General features: G+C 47.9%; 1 protein-coding gene across 7 annotated transcripts in view; it reads left to right on the forward strand.

Moving 5' to 3' along the window:
• Positions 1-14,534, forward strand: part of ANO10 (anoctamin 10) — a 319,184-nt gene that overhangs the window by 41,397 nt on the left and 263,253 nt on the right. For all 7 annotated transcript variants that reach the window (XM_088463625.1, XM_088463672.1, XM_088463666.1 and 4 more), the window contains exon 3: positions 898-1,080. In XM_088463625.1, coding sequence (XP_088319751.1) covers positions 898-1,080 — 183 coding nt within the window. The remainder of the gene's footprint in view (positions 1-897; positions 1,081-14,534) is intronic.

The raw sequence follows: 14,534 nt of genomic DNA on the forward strand, positions 1-14,534 counted from the left end.
AGGTCGGCATTACTGGGGGGGCGTGGCCAGCAAACAGGGGCGGGGCCGACCAGATGACAAGTTTTTTAGGGCGGAGCCACGCTACACACTGCCGATATTACAGGCAGTGTGAAGCAGGGGGTGGTGCCAAAATGACGCGAAGCCGGGCTTTTACAAGTAATTGTGGTAGGACAGGAGGGATCAGCGGCAGCTGGGAGACTTGCCTGCCTTCCCGGGAGGTCGGGAGCGGCACCTGATTTTCGGGAGGCTCCCTACCAAATCGGGAGGGTAGGCAAGTATGAGTACACTCCACTTTACCGACGCGCTCATAGGTGGTGTTTTCACAAGATTCCTAAAATGCTTTTTCATGTTCTTTAATTTTGTTTAAACACTTGCTTGCCTGTAATTGTTGGACAGACAGACTTAGTAACTGTACAGGGCTTATTGTCTTTTTCACTGTCTACCAAATGTTACCACAGAAAAGCATCTGAACTGTACAAAGCCAGGTATGCACCTGAAGGTATCATACAAACGGGTCCTGTTTGCACTATGGATACTTGAATCCCCCAGAGCTGCCAGTAGAGTAATATGACTTGAAGTGTGTAGAAATGGATTAGAGCCTTCACTTTTCTGAAATATTCAAATTCCCTTTTACACTAGTTAACACAGTCACATATTCCCTGGTATTGAGGTCACTATTGAGGTGTGTACTGACTGATCAGCCTTGGCACATGTTTCATGCACTGCTGCCCTTGGGGGAGATGTTTGTCACTTTTCCCCATAGCGTACCATTAACAACAATGTGACAAAGTGCAGAACAAAATTGACTTTCATTGTGTGAAGATTTGCAATGTCTGCTTCATAACAAGATACATGTGCTGTAAATGATGGATAATCCATTTTTTTCTCTTGTACAAGGTGCTCAGCTGTTGATCAAACCACTGGTGATATCGGAAGAGGAAGAGAACATCTATGTTGTCGGAGCCTCTACAAGGCGACTCCTCCTTGGAGCAGAGGCTGTAGGCTTTGTGAAGGAAAGTCACGATGGCTCTATGAGACCTTTCCTATACAGCAACCGGACAGAGTACAAAAACTTTCAGGGTAAGTTGTGGCCACAGTTTATCATGTGGTTTACATTATAGCCAACCATGCCAGTGGCTGTTTTCTCAGACCTCACAATGTTCTCCTCTTATGCCATGTCCTCTACTGCCTCAATTATGCTATATACACCCCTACACATGCACCTCACATCCACTCTTACATTAAAGTAACCCCCCCCCCACCCATCACAAATGTGTAATTTTCAGTAAAATTCTCACCAATAAAAAAAAAACTAAAAAAAAAAAAATTTTCTACGTCCATCTGTGCTGGGTCCTGTCTCCTGATGCCCTGGCAGTGGGTGTCAGAAATACTTTTTTACTGTATATACCATGCAGTCTTTGAATACCTATACAGTGTGTTACTTCTCCATCCATCTGTTGTAAACTGTAAACCCCATAAAGCAGTTTGATAAACAGAATTACCAGGGCGCGATTAAGGTCTGTGGGGGCCCCTGGGCAACAAACATAGGAGGGCAGAATAGAGGCATTGCGTTTAGCACTGCTTATTTGTGTCTCTCCCTCTGCCCGACTATCCCCCATGCCGACGAATGTGTAACACTTTCCCCGCCCCCTACCCGAATCCCAGCCCCTATTTTTCCCCTGCTCTGTATTACCTGTCCTTCTCCCCTTCAGATGGAGTGTGAGGTCCCTCCCTGTCCCTTTCCAGAGTCCCCACCCTCTCCCTGAGTCCCCGCCCCCTCATGCTTTTCCCGGCCTGCATGATGTGTTCTCAGCCGTTGTGTGAGGGACACAGAGCCTCCTGCAATGCTGCTATCAAAAGTAAGTACCTTAGGGGGGCTCTTTACTTATGTGGTGTACCATAGTTATGGTGTCCCTGACTTACCTCTGTTAGTTAGGGAAACCACCTAGTGGCTCAGCCCTGCCCCCGGGGATATTGTAAAGTATGTGCTGCCCTTGTATAAGTATACATTTTTCCAGGTGTTCCCTTGTACTTATATAAGGTCAGCATATAATTTACAATATCCCTGGGGATAGGGCTGAGCCATTGCTCAAATAAATTGTCCCTAACAAAGGGGTGACCCCATAACTGTGGTGCAACACATTACAAAAATATAGGGGCTTCTAAACATGTCCATATGTTATATGTTAGCTCCCTGATAAAAAACAGTGGTGAGAATTAGGGGATCAAGGAGACACCTAGAAAACTGTGGGGTGTCTCCTATATTTATACAAGGGCAGCATATCATTTACAATATCCCTGGACAAAGGGGGTGCCCATAACCAAGAGAGAGGTGACCCCATAATTATGGAGCACCATACTTATTCATGCTATGTGGGTGAGGTGGGTGTGTATACTTGTATTAATGGGTGGGAGGAGGGATGTAATGTATTAAGAGAAGTGTAAGCATTATTATACTGGGGAGTGAGGTGGGTTGGGTGGGATATAGCAATGAATCAGGGGGTGGGTGGGGGGGAAATGAAGTAGTTGTCCAGAAAAAGAGATCATTGTTTTGAAAGGCAAGCGGTAAGTGGTTGTAGTATAGGCCCACACACACATAGCTTATGTATACATATACACACACACAGGAGGAGAGTCTATGCCAGTACTTTATCTAGGTCTCCACTGGGTCTTAATCCACCTTTGAGACTCAGCCTGGGGTGTATGACTTCACGCCGCACCGCTATGCTGAGAGGAGAGGGGTGACGGGTGACAGGGGAGAGACAGAAGGGGGGCTAGCTGGGGAAACACAGAAGGGGAGCCATGTCTATTCTATCAGTCCCGGGCCCCATAATTTGTGTGTGTGTGTGTGTGTATATCTTATATAAAACAAACAAAGGTTGCACCACATAGTGCCTTATCAAAAACATTTATTGTTTATTATTATAACATTTTAAGTACTGACTGTATCATACATAATGAACACCGTACCAACGGTGGCGGTTAGACCACCGCAAGTGTAGATGGTTTAAAACATTAAGGACCTCATTCAAAGTCGGTCGAAGCGGCCGCTCGGTCGTACGGGAAAAGGGGCCGGATATGCAAATGATTCCCTCGCAAGTTGCGTCCCTAAGTTCGGATCGGTAGCTGGCCGACCAAGGGGAGAAAGCGGCCGGAAGACAAAAAAATTTGCCCCCTTCTCGTACGCATTACACGTCATCTCCGGGCATATAAGGATTAATCGAGACCATCGGGAACCATCGGAACTGGTCGTAGAGATTAAGGTTGACCATACCCTCTCTTAAGCTCTACGATCATGTCAGTGTAAAAACCTCCCATGTCACATGTGCCATGACGCTACTTTGTTAATTATGCACTCCCATAAAATGCCTTTCGCTTAATTAGGCATGCCTGCGTTCGGATCTCCACTCCCCCGTTTTCAAGCACCTTCCCCTGTTACCATCCACAAACGCCTCAATATGTCACTCAAAATTCCGACCTGGCTGTGTTCAAGGAGAGAGAAATTTCTGATCGTAGCAGCTAGTTTGCGCATGCGCATTGCGAACTTTACGCATGCGCAGTATAGCGAACATCGGTGGCGTACGACCGTGCGGCCGCTTCAACCGACTCTGAATGAGGTCCTAAGTCTCCGGGTGAATCAGCTTGTAGCTCCGGTAAACTTGTTGCACAAATCTGGTCATGCTAGGCCACGCTTCTACGCGTTTCGTCACTTGGACTTCGTCAGAGGGCTGGCCTAGCATTTCCAGAACACTCCTTAAAAACGCATTGTAACCAATCACTTGTTACGTATCAATTAATGCCGCTAACATGCAGTAAATTAAAAATACACAGGTGTAGCAAAATCTTAATTTCAATACAAACATGTACAATCTCAATGCAATAAAATTTAAATCAAAAAATTTTAAAAACTGATATACCACAGATATATCCAAAAAGTGCCTTTTGCAAAATATCCAACGTACAATAATAACATTTCAATATAAGCCACACTGCCATAAAAACAAAAATCATTGTAAATTGAAACGATATAAAAGTATTTTAAATATATCAAATACTTTTGCATTAATAGTGCTGTATGTTACAGATAAAGTGACATTGCTGATACTGATATAAAATCATTCCTAACACATATAAATTACAATAGCAAACAGAGAAAAAGGTTTAAAACATAAAATAATCTATACAAGACATAAATATATCATTTTGAACAAAAATGGAGTAATCTCAAACCCTTCGTTCAAACCCATAGGATATAATGTATTTAATGTTACAATCCAATATGTCTCCCGTTTAGATAGTGTGTTGAGTCTGTCTCCCCCTCTTTGATCTAATATTACATGTTCAAGACCAAGGAATCTTAGATGATGTAATTTACTAGCTTGGCACACCGTTCACCTGATTTGGATGTAATTACCCTCAAATTAAATCTGAAAGTCTGCCGTTAAAGCACATCATGTTTGTTTCATTTCAAAGCCATTGTGGTGGTGAATAGAGGCCAAAATATGAAAATTCTGTCAATGTCCCAATATTTATGCACCTGACTGTGTGTGTGTATGTATGTGTGTATATATATATATATATATATATATATATATATTATATATATTATATATTCTTCACATTAGACAGGCAGCACATACCTTCGGCTCCAATAACAGGAGTGCCTGTATATACAAAAAAGAGCCAGCACATCCAAATTAGTCGAATAGCAATAGTTATTTTATCCAGAAAACGTCCATAAGGTGCATAATTATATAAAGTGCATATCAGCAGAAAAAAGGGAGGCTTTCAGCATCAAATTGACAGGAGCAAGATTCAATCAAACATAAATAATGTACTCATCGTCCGCATCAAAGTACACGCCAACCCAGTAGTAGCCAGCCCAACGGCCGTTTCGGTAGTCAATAACCACCTTTATCAGGAGCACAGATATCAATGGGACTGGATCACACTTATATACCATCTACCCTAAACACCAATAAAGCTCACCTGAAGGTAATCATCCCGAGCAAGCAGCCACTCCCATTCACCGTCCCGCAGTGGTCACCGGAAGTGACGTGATGGCAATCCCGCAAAAGTGGAAGTTGTATATATATTTAATTTAATAGTGTGCCCTCCCAACCCCACAACCAGCCCAGCAGCACCACACTTAGAGAAAAAAAACATTAATTGACTCTCCCTCCTTGAAAACTAGCAGTGTGCAGGGGGCCAGGCCAATCACGCAGCAGCAGCTGCAGCTCCTGTCTTCTCACCTCCACGGGCTTCAGGCAGGGTTCAGACGTGGCTATTGAGGGAGTGGGCTGGTTTGACGTCACGCCCGCACTGTCGTACAGCCCACCAAACAGCCTGCATGCCGGCCGGAGCAACGTCGCGCTCTGAGCCCAACTTCAAAGTGCTGCCCGGCTGCAGTCACCATAGGAACTGTCTGTCGAGGAGGACCGCAGCGGAGACAGCTAACTGCTGTACTCCGCCGGTCTTGGTTAGTACTAGTGGCAGGGGACAGTGTGTGGGGGCCCTGGGACGACCGCCCCTGTTGCCTTGCCTATAATCCAGCCCCGATGATTACAATAGTGACTGTATGCTGGAAGAGGTTTTTATTGGTGGGCACTTTTACATTTTACAGCACACACACAGTACAGATGGGATGAACAGAGAGAGAGGGGAGGAATGGAGAACGATCCGAGGCCAACCCTACCCCTTCGGTTGCTTGGCTGGCACGGTGAATTCCAGGGAATCCCGATCCGACCCCACCAGCCCCCAGAAATTGCTTGTGCACGTGCCCTCCAGCTTCTTCTTTTATTTAAATTGTGTTTATTTATAAGGTATTGAAGATAACACCCACAGAAAACAATAAGCAATATAATTAGGATGTATGACCAGCGTACAAGAATATAAGGATTAGCAAATAGCACTCTGATGCATACAGTACAGTATGACAATATTCGAAGAAAAAGAGCATAATAAATGTGTCAGAACATAGTAAATATAACACAAAATGGTCGGCTCAGTTCGCAGAGCAGTGGTGTGGCACGTAGGAGAGAGCAGTAATGGCGTCCAACAGTGGTGAAGGCCTAAAACCAACACGGAGTAGCAAAACAGGTATCCGGATCCTGATAGACAGACCCCCAGGGCAGCAGACAGAGGTCTGGTTGGGAAAAGAGGTAAAAGGGGTGAACAGGTTGGAGGGCTGTAAGATGCACATCTTACTCCATGCCTGTCCAAGCAATGCCCCCCCCCCCCACCACTTCTCCACCGTCTTAATACAGCTCTGGCTGCTGATATGACAAGGCTTCGGTGTACAAGAAAATCAGTCATACCAAATCCACCCCAATATGGGGGGAAATATTGGGCAGCTGACTCTGTATGCTCTGAGTAGATTGTATTTCATAAATGTTAACTCAGGGGAAGTGTCTATTGTATGATGCTGGGAATTAGATGAAGCTTCATTTACCAAAATAAAGCTGGTTATTGAGACTAAGGGGTAAATTTACTAAAGTGAGAGTTTTTAGAAGTGGAGATGTTGCCTGTAGCAACCAATCAGATTCTAGCTATTATTTTCTAGAAGGTACTAATTAAATGTTAAGTAGAATCTGATTGGTTGCTATGGGCAACATCTCCACTTCTAAAAACTCTCACTTTAGTAAATGTACCCCTAAGAGGGGGATTTGCCCACTTGACGTAAAATGGCAATAATTTTAAATGGAAAACCAAGCGTATTTAGCAGTTAATATTCTTGCTATTTTAAATCTCATGGTCAAAACTGTGGAAATTCAGCTGTTTTGGTTTCCCATTGCTTAATAACTATAGACCTAAAAAACATTATCTTACTCATATTTTCTTCAACATGCACTGCCATGGGGAAATATTTCTACTTCAGGGTCCATAGGGTATCCACAGGATACCTTGGGTATAGGTGTGACGTCAGTCATCGGGCACCATAGAGTTAAGCTTTCAGCCTCCCAGGATGCACTAGGGTCCCCCTCCTATACCCCGCCCCCGAGCCTAGGCATCTCAGTTTAGTTTGGTGCCCGGCCGGAGTCGGGTGCACCTGTTGGAGTGGGGGCTAAGAAGAGCCCCTCAAGTTTTCTACATGCAGCTGTGGCTGCACATCTGGACGTACAGCATGGACAGTCAGTCCTGACGTCCATGCTGTCTTCCCTACACCCCCGCCGGTACCAGAACGCCGGTACCGATCCGGGGATGCTGGTGAGCATCTGGGGTCACAGCTAGCGGTGACCCCAAATGTTCCGGACCATGGCCGGAATCAAGGGGGACAGCAAGGTAAGCAGCGGGGTCCCGCAGTGGGTCCCCGCTGTTACATGGTCCAGAGTCCCCAGGCAGGGGGCTCCCTGGGGACTGGCTGCAGCGTGGAGCCAGGTATATAACCTGCGCTTCCACTACCCCCCTGGGACAGCGGACCGCAGCAGAGCGGTAGCACTGCGGCGTCCCCGGGGGTTAAATGCATGCCAGGGGAGCGCGCCTTCCCTGTCTCACAGCCGGCGCCTCCCCCGCTGCACACAGCCCTCTCTGCAACACGCCGACTGGCCCTGTGGCAGCGCTTCTCCCCCAGGCCAGCCTCCTCTCTGCTCCTCGGCGGCCATCTTCAAGAACGCATGGTGAACGCTGCTGGAAGTCTGGACGGAGGCATCGTGGTCTGGGTCCCCCCGCATACCTCTCCTCCGCTGTGGTCAGGTCTGTGTATGCAGCGCTGTGTCCTACCAGACTCTGTGTCTGTGTAGTTGATTTATCAGCGCTGGTTAGTGCAGGAATTGAGTTTCTTTGCATTGTATGTGACTGTGCTAGCGCTGCTGCCTGTACTTTCCATTTCTGACTGTCAGCCTTATTACTGTCCCTGTTCTTTCTGCTAAAGCCCGTGCGGTGCTGCAGGGTGGTCTCTCGCCTTTTTAAAACAATTGGTGAGAGGGGTCACATACTTTCTACCATCATGTCTGAAAGTGACTTTCCTCTCCGGCTACAGTGTACTACGTGTAAAGTACCTTTAGCGGAGGGGGAGGGTAGCGCGGAGGGCCTCTGCCGGCAGTGTTTGTCAATGGCGCGGCCTATTACGGTTACAGCACCGGTACAGGAGCCGCCCTGGGCTTGTTTCGCTCAGGAGCTTACAACCTTAGTGGGCCAGTTAGCTCCGCAGCCCGCGTTTACGCAGATGGGTTTGTCCCAGCAATCAGTGGTGTCGTCACCCATGCAGGGTTTCCCAAGACAATTGGTGGTACCCCGCAGTCTCCCTATTTCCCCTCTCCTGGTTTCTCAGGAGCCGGCGTGGGTTAACTCCCTGACGAGTTCTGCACAGCACTTGTCGGATGTGTTGCAAGGGGAGTCTGTGATGCGGCCACATAAACGGCCGGTGGCGTCTCTGTCGGCTCCTTATGAGGATGACGAAGGGACGTCTGATGATGGGGAGATTCTGGATCCTTACGATCAGGAACCTCTCCATACTAAGGACGCAGACGCTAGGTCCAAGGTGTATATTCCTGGACTTATTCGAGCAGTCCGCACAGCCTTGGTGATTGAGGACGAAGTTCCGCCAGCGGCTAAATCCAAGTATACCTTTTTTAAGGATGTGAAGGGTGACGCCACAGTCTTTCCTCTTTCGGGTCAGTTGGTGGACCATTTAGAGGAGGCGTGGAAACAGCCTGGCAAGCGATACCAGCCGCAGAGGCGTCTGGCGGTGGCTTATCCGTTCGCGGATAATTATTTTGCTAAGTGGGAATCCCCTCCACAGGTGGATTCTCATGTGACACGTCTTGTCCGTAGTGCCACATTACCAATGCCTTCCATGTCCTCCCTTAAGGATGCTACGGACCGCAAGGTGGAGATCTGCCTGAAGTCCGCTTATTCCCTTGCGGGGGGGGCAGCGCGGGCGGCTATGGCCATTTGCTGGGTTGCCAGAGCTATGGAGCACTGGGCGGATTAGTTGAAGGCGTCCTTCGATTCCGACTGTCCGGCTGAGCAGGCGGAGTTGATTGGTAATCTCCGTGATTCGGCCACTTATATCAACGAGGCGGCCTTAGACATTAGTACCCTGGTGTCTCGAATTTCTTCAGCAGCGGTGGCTGCTCGTCGCACCTTGTGGTTGCGATCCTGGAAGGCGGACGCTGATTCCAAAAAGGGTTTGGAGGCGTTGCCCTTTAACGGAGAAGTTCTCTTCGGTCCAGATCTGGACAAGATTGTAGCCACACTGGTGGCAGCCAAATCGGCATGTCTCCCGTCGGCCGCTGTCCCTTCTGGTTCAGGACCATCGTCCTTTCGGTCTTATAGGGCCCAGGGCAGGCCCAAACCACAGTCTTTTCCCTGACAGGCTGGTCCCAAGAAATCGGCCAAGCCCCGGAAGCAGGCCTGGAGTACCAGATGTCCAGCCCCTAAGCCAGATGACAAGCCTGCGGCCTGACGGTCCGGGCCTCCCTTTGGGGGATCCCAAAGTGGGAGGCCACCTGCTGCAGTTCGCCCGGTGTTGGTCGGTCACCACGACAGACACTTGGGTTCTCGAGGTGGTCTCCCACGGGCATGCCCTCTCTTTCCGGCACAGACCCCCGGCTCGATTTTTCACCACGGGTCTACCATCAGACCGGAACAAGGCCACGCGGAGCTGCGGAAGGTCTTGCACACTATGCTCCAGGCTGGAGTTATAGTGCCTGTTCCATTCTCCCAGAGGGGCCAGGGTTTCTATTCCAATCTCTTTTTGGTGCAGAAACCCAGTGGGTCGTATCGTCCGATTCTCAACCTCAAAGCTCTCAACAAGTCTTTGCAGGTGCCGAAGTTTCGGATGGAGACATCATTCTGACGCTGGAACCTAGGGACCTAGGGACTACGTGGTGTTATTGGACATACAGGACGCTTATCTGCATGTCCCTATTCTTTTGCGCCATCAACAGTTCCTCAGGTTTGCAATCCGCAGCGACCACTTTCAGTTTCGGGCGTTGCCTTTTGGCCTGGCAACAGCACCGCGTGTGTTTACCAAGGTGATGGCGGCTTCTCTGCGGCTGCAGGGAGTCCGCATGTTGCCGTACTTGGACGACCTTTTATTAGTGGCAGGATCTCCGGAGCTCCTTCTGCGCCACTTGGACCTGACCATTGCGCTACTGCAACGGCACGGCTGGTTAATAAACTGGCAGAAGTCCACTCTAATCCTGTCTCGGCGGATTCTGCGCCTTGGAGCCTTATTGGACTCGGGACAGCAAAGGATCTTTGTGACGGGGGAAAAGATCTCTGCTTTCAGTCGAGGGTGCGCAGTTGTCTGCACAGCCGCCAGTTGTCTCTCCACTCGGCTATGAGGTTACTGGGCTCCATGGTGTCGGTGTTCGACATGGTGGAATATGCCCAGTTTCACTCCAGACCTCTGCAGCATCTGATCCTGTCCAAGTGGAACGGGCTGCCTCAGTCTCTAAAATCCCAGACGATAGTGCTCACCCCGGAGGTTCGCAAGTCCCTTGCCTGGTGGTTGCAGACGACCCATCTCAACAAGGGACGTCCGTTCTGGGTACCAAATTGGGTCCTGTTGACAACGGATGACAGAAGCGGAGCTTACAATAAATATCTTGGAACTCCGAGCGGTCTTCAATGCCCTCCAGCAGGCACATCGGGTTCTCCAGGGTCGCCCAGTGCAGGTCCAGTCGGACAACGCTACCACCGTGGCCTACATAAACCGGCAAGGAGGAACCCAAAGTTGGGCGGCTCTCGTAGAGGTGTCTCGGATCCTGGTATGGGCGGAGCGCAATCTTCCGGCCATATCAGCTGTCTTCATCCCGGGAGTGCTAAATTGGGAGGCGGACTTTCTCGCCAGGACGTTCATCCAGGGGAATGGTCCCTGCACCCGGACGTTTTTCAACTTCTGGTGGTCAAGTGGGGTCTTCCAGAGATCGACCTCATGGCGTCCCGGCACAACAACAAGTTGCCGGTGTACGGGTCTCGCACAAGAGACGAAAAGGCACCTCTGGTGGATGCTCTGTCCGTCCGGTGGACGTTCCGGTTCGCTTACCTGTTTCCTCCGGTTTCCCTTCTTCCACGAGTAATCCGGAAATTCAAACAGGAAGGAGGGACGCTCCTGTTGATAGCTCACGCGTGGCCCAGACGGCACTGGTTCTCAGACCTTCAGGGTCTGTCCGTGGACAGTCCTCTGCGGTTGCCGCTACGAACGGACCTTCTGTCGCAGGGTCCTTGTCTTCACCCGGACCTGACTCGGCTGTCTTTGACGGCGTGGCTGTTGAGACAGCCATGTTAAGGTCCAGGGGGTTTTCCAGCTCTGTAGTGCGTACCATGTTACGAGCTCGGAAACCGTCTTCCGCGAGTATATATCATCGCGTGTGGCATACGTTCTTCCAGTGGTGTCGACCGAGAGGTTATGCACCGCGGGAGTTTCGTCTGTCTCGGATACTCGCCTTCCTACAAGCGGGACTAGATCATGGGCTTCGCCTTGCTTCTTTGAAGGTACAGGTTTCGGCCCTGTCTGTCTGGTTTCACCGTAGGATTGCTACAATCCCGGATGTGCGCATCTTTATGCAAGGTGCTCTCCGCATTCAGCCGCCCTTTGTTCCACCTGTGGCGCCTTGGGATTTGGCTGTGGTCCTGAGGGCTCTCCAGGGACCGCCGTTTGAACCACTGGGCTCCTTCTGTTTTCCTTCTGGCCATAGCTTCGGCCAGACGTGTTTTTGATTTAGGGGCTCTTTCTTGTAGACCCCCTTTCTTGATTTTTCATGGGAACAGGGCAGTGCTCCGCACTCGTCCTGAATTTCTTCCCAAAGTTGTTTCCCAGTTTCATGTTAACGAGGAAATAGTTGTTCCGGCCTTTAACTCACCTGGCCTTTCAGTGAGTGAGGCCACTTTGGATGTTGTGCGAGCCTTAAGGACTTCTGTTGACCGCACTTTTTCGTTTAGGAAGTCGGACGCCTTGTTTGTCCTCTATGGCTTCCGTAAAAAGGGTTGGCCTGCTTCAAAGCAAACTTTGGCAGCCTGGATCCGTATGGCTATTTCTGAAGCTTATCTTCATGAAGGTCTGCCGGTTCCTCCTTCTCTGAAGGCTTATTTCACTAGGTCTGTGGGTCCTTCGTGGGCAGCTCGACGTGGTGCCTCTGCAGTCCAGATCTGCAAGGCTGCTATGTGGTCCTCTGTCCATACCTTCGTGAGGTATTACAGGTTTGACACCTTCGCCTCTCAGGATGCTTCCTTCGGGCGGCGGATTCTCCTTTCAGCACAGGAGCGTCCCCACCCTTAAAGGATACTGCTTTGGGACATCCCCAAGGTATCCTGTGGATACCCTATGGACCCTGAAGTAGAAAATATGAGATATGGTAAGAACTTACCTTTGTTACCTCTATTTCTACGAAGTCCATAGGGTTCCACAGGACTCCCGCCCTGTCGCACCTGTGCTGCAGATGGGCTTTGCTCTGGTCACCGGATTTTCCGTCTCCCTCTGGTGAGAATGTGATTCTTGTGTGTATCCAGATCTTCTTTCTCTCTCTTCCTTCTCCTCCTCCAGCCTATGGCTTGGTACAAAACTGAGATGCCTTGGCTCGGGGGCAGGGTATAGGAGGGGGACCCTAGTGCATACTGGGAGGGTGAAAGCTTAACTCTATGGTGCCCGATGACTGACGTCACACCTATACCCAAGGTATCCTGTGGAACCCTATGGACTTCGTAGAAATAGAGATAACAAAGGTAAGTTCTTACCATATCTCATATTTTTTGCTGCTTTCTTGACTGACTTTGCACTTTAGCCATTGCTTTTGTGATTATGCCTGCCTGATTATGCCTTCACATTGCTACTGGTTTTTACCAGGGTTGGCGATTTGAAGACAATATCAAACTTAGAGCCTTTCATGCCAGTGTGTTCTGAGTTATAACAAAAATGGTTCATACAGTGTTTTTATCATAAATTTAAATGTTTAGCGTTTTCTAAAAAAAAACACCTTAAAATGCTGCCATTAAATACTCTAAAAGCTAAAAAATGCTATAAACGATGGGGTCAATCCATTTAGTTGCGAGTTTGCGAATGTGAGTTTGTTTCATGAAATTCACAAACATCACATGAATGCACACTTCCAAGAAATGCGAGTTCCAGTTAGAGATGCCTATTTGCGGTGATCGCTGAGAATGTGTGCGATTTTTCTATAAAATGTGACCTAGGAGAACTTCATGATAGAGTGGAGAGACCGTCCTGGACCCTAAAAAGGTAACAACTTCGTTAGCAGAATCATATAGGAGGCTGTTAGTAAGCAGAAGGAAAGTACTGGATGCTTTTAAACGGTGTCAAATGGCTGATTTGTGCATTTTTAAAAGAAAAAAAAAAGTGAATTGAACATTTCCTAATGTCTAGTCATTGGGGGTGGGGTGTTCAAGGGGTTTTGCACTTTCCTGACATTTTTATCTTAAAATAAAGATTTTTTTACACCGTCAGGGGGGTGTGCACACAAAAAAGCAAATTTCCACCTCAAGAGCAATGCAAGTTTGGAATGGGAATGCAACTGCGACATGAAAACAGCTTGCACAACATTATTTTTTAGCCCTCTTTCCTCAACATACACACTGTCTTTATTTCCACTGAATCATTTTCACTTCTAGGTATTTTACCTGAGGAGCAGCATAATTAGTCATTTAAATCATTATTTATTTTCATTGTCAATATTTGTTTCCTGATTAAACATTTTCTTAATCGGTAAATATAAATAGTGTTTTACTTGCGGAGAATAAAAAAAGGATTATGTCTATACAATGTAGTATTTATAGTGTAATAAATATTCAAAAGACAAGTGAACACTTACCAAATAAACAATAAATGAGGGTGAATCCAAAATTCGGTGTCCTGACCATGAATAACAAAGAAATTTAAGTTCAAATGGCATTTATTTTTCGACATAGTCTCCATTTACTTCAATACACTTCTCCCATCTATGTTCCAACCTCTTGATTCCATTCAGGAAAAAGTCCGGTGATTGGTCTTCAAACCAGTCCCATAGAGCAGTCATGACAACATCATCAGATGCAAAAATCTTCCCACGAATGTGTTCCTTGAGCTTTGGAAAGAGGAAGAAGTCACTAGGGGTCATGTCTGGTGAATAGGGGGGATGGTCATCCAATTCGAAACCTGCAGCGTCAATGGCAGCCATTGCAACACAACTCTTGTGAGCTGGCGCTTTGTCTTGGTGGAACAGGACCCCACATCGCAGTTTCCCCTGCCTCTTCTCTTTGATTGCCTCACAAACCTTTGGAATTACTTGTGTGTAGTAGTCACTAGTTATAGTGGCTCCACGATCCAAATATTCAACAAACAATTTCATCTGCATCCCAAAAAACCAAGGCCATGATTTTGCCAGTCATTGGCTGAACCTGAGATTTTTTTTTCGGTGGAGGTGAGGTCAAGTATTTCCACTACATGCTCTGTCTTTTCGACTCTGGATCGAAATGGTGAATCCACATCTCGTCCATTGTCAAGAATTATTCCAAAATCCCGGTTGGATTTGCACGATAGGTGGCCAAAAGACACTCACAACATGTCACCCTCACTCCCTTCTGATCAGACGTCA

This window comes from Taudactylus pleione, unplaced genomic scaffold (assembly GCF_031769625.1).
Source record: "Taudactylus pleione unplaced genomic scaffold, aTauple2 ptg000053l, whole genome shotgun sequence".
NCBI lineage: Eukaryota > Metazoa > Chordata > Amphibia > Anura > Myobatrachidae > Taudactylus > Taudactylus pleione.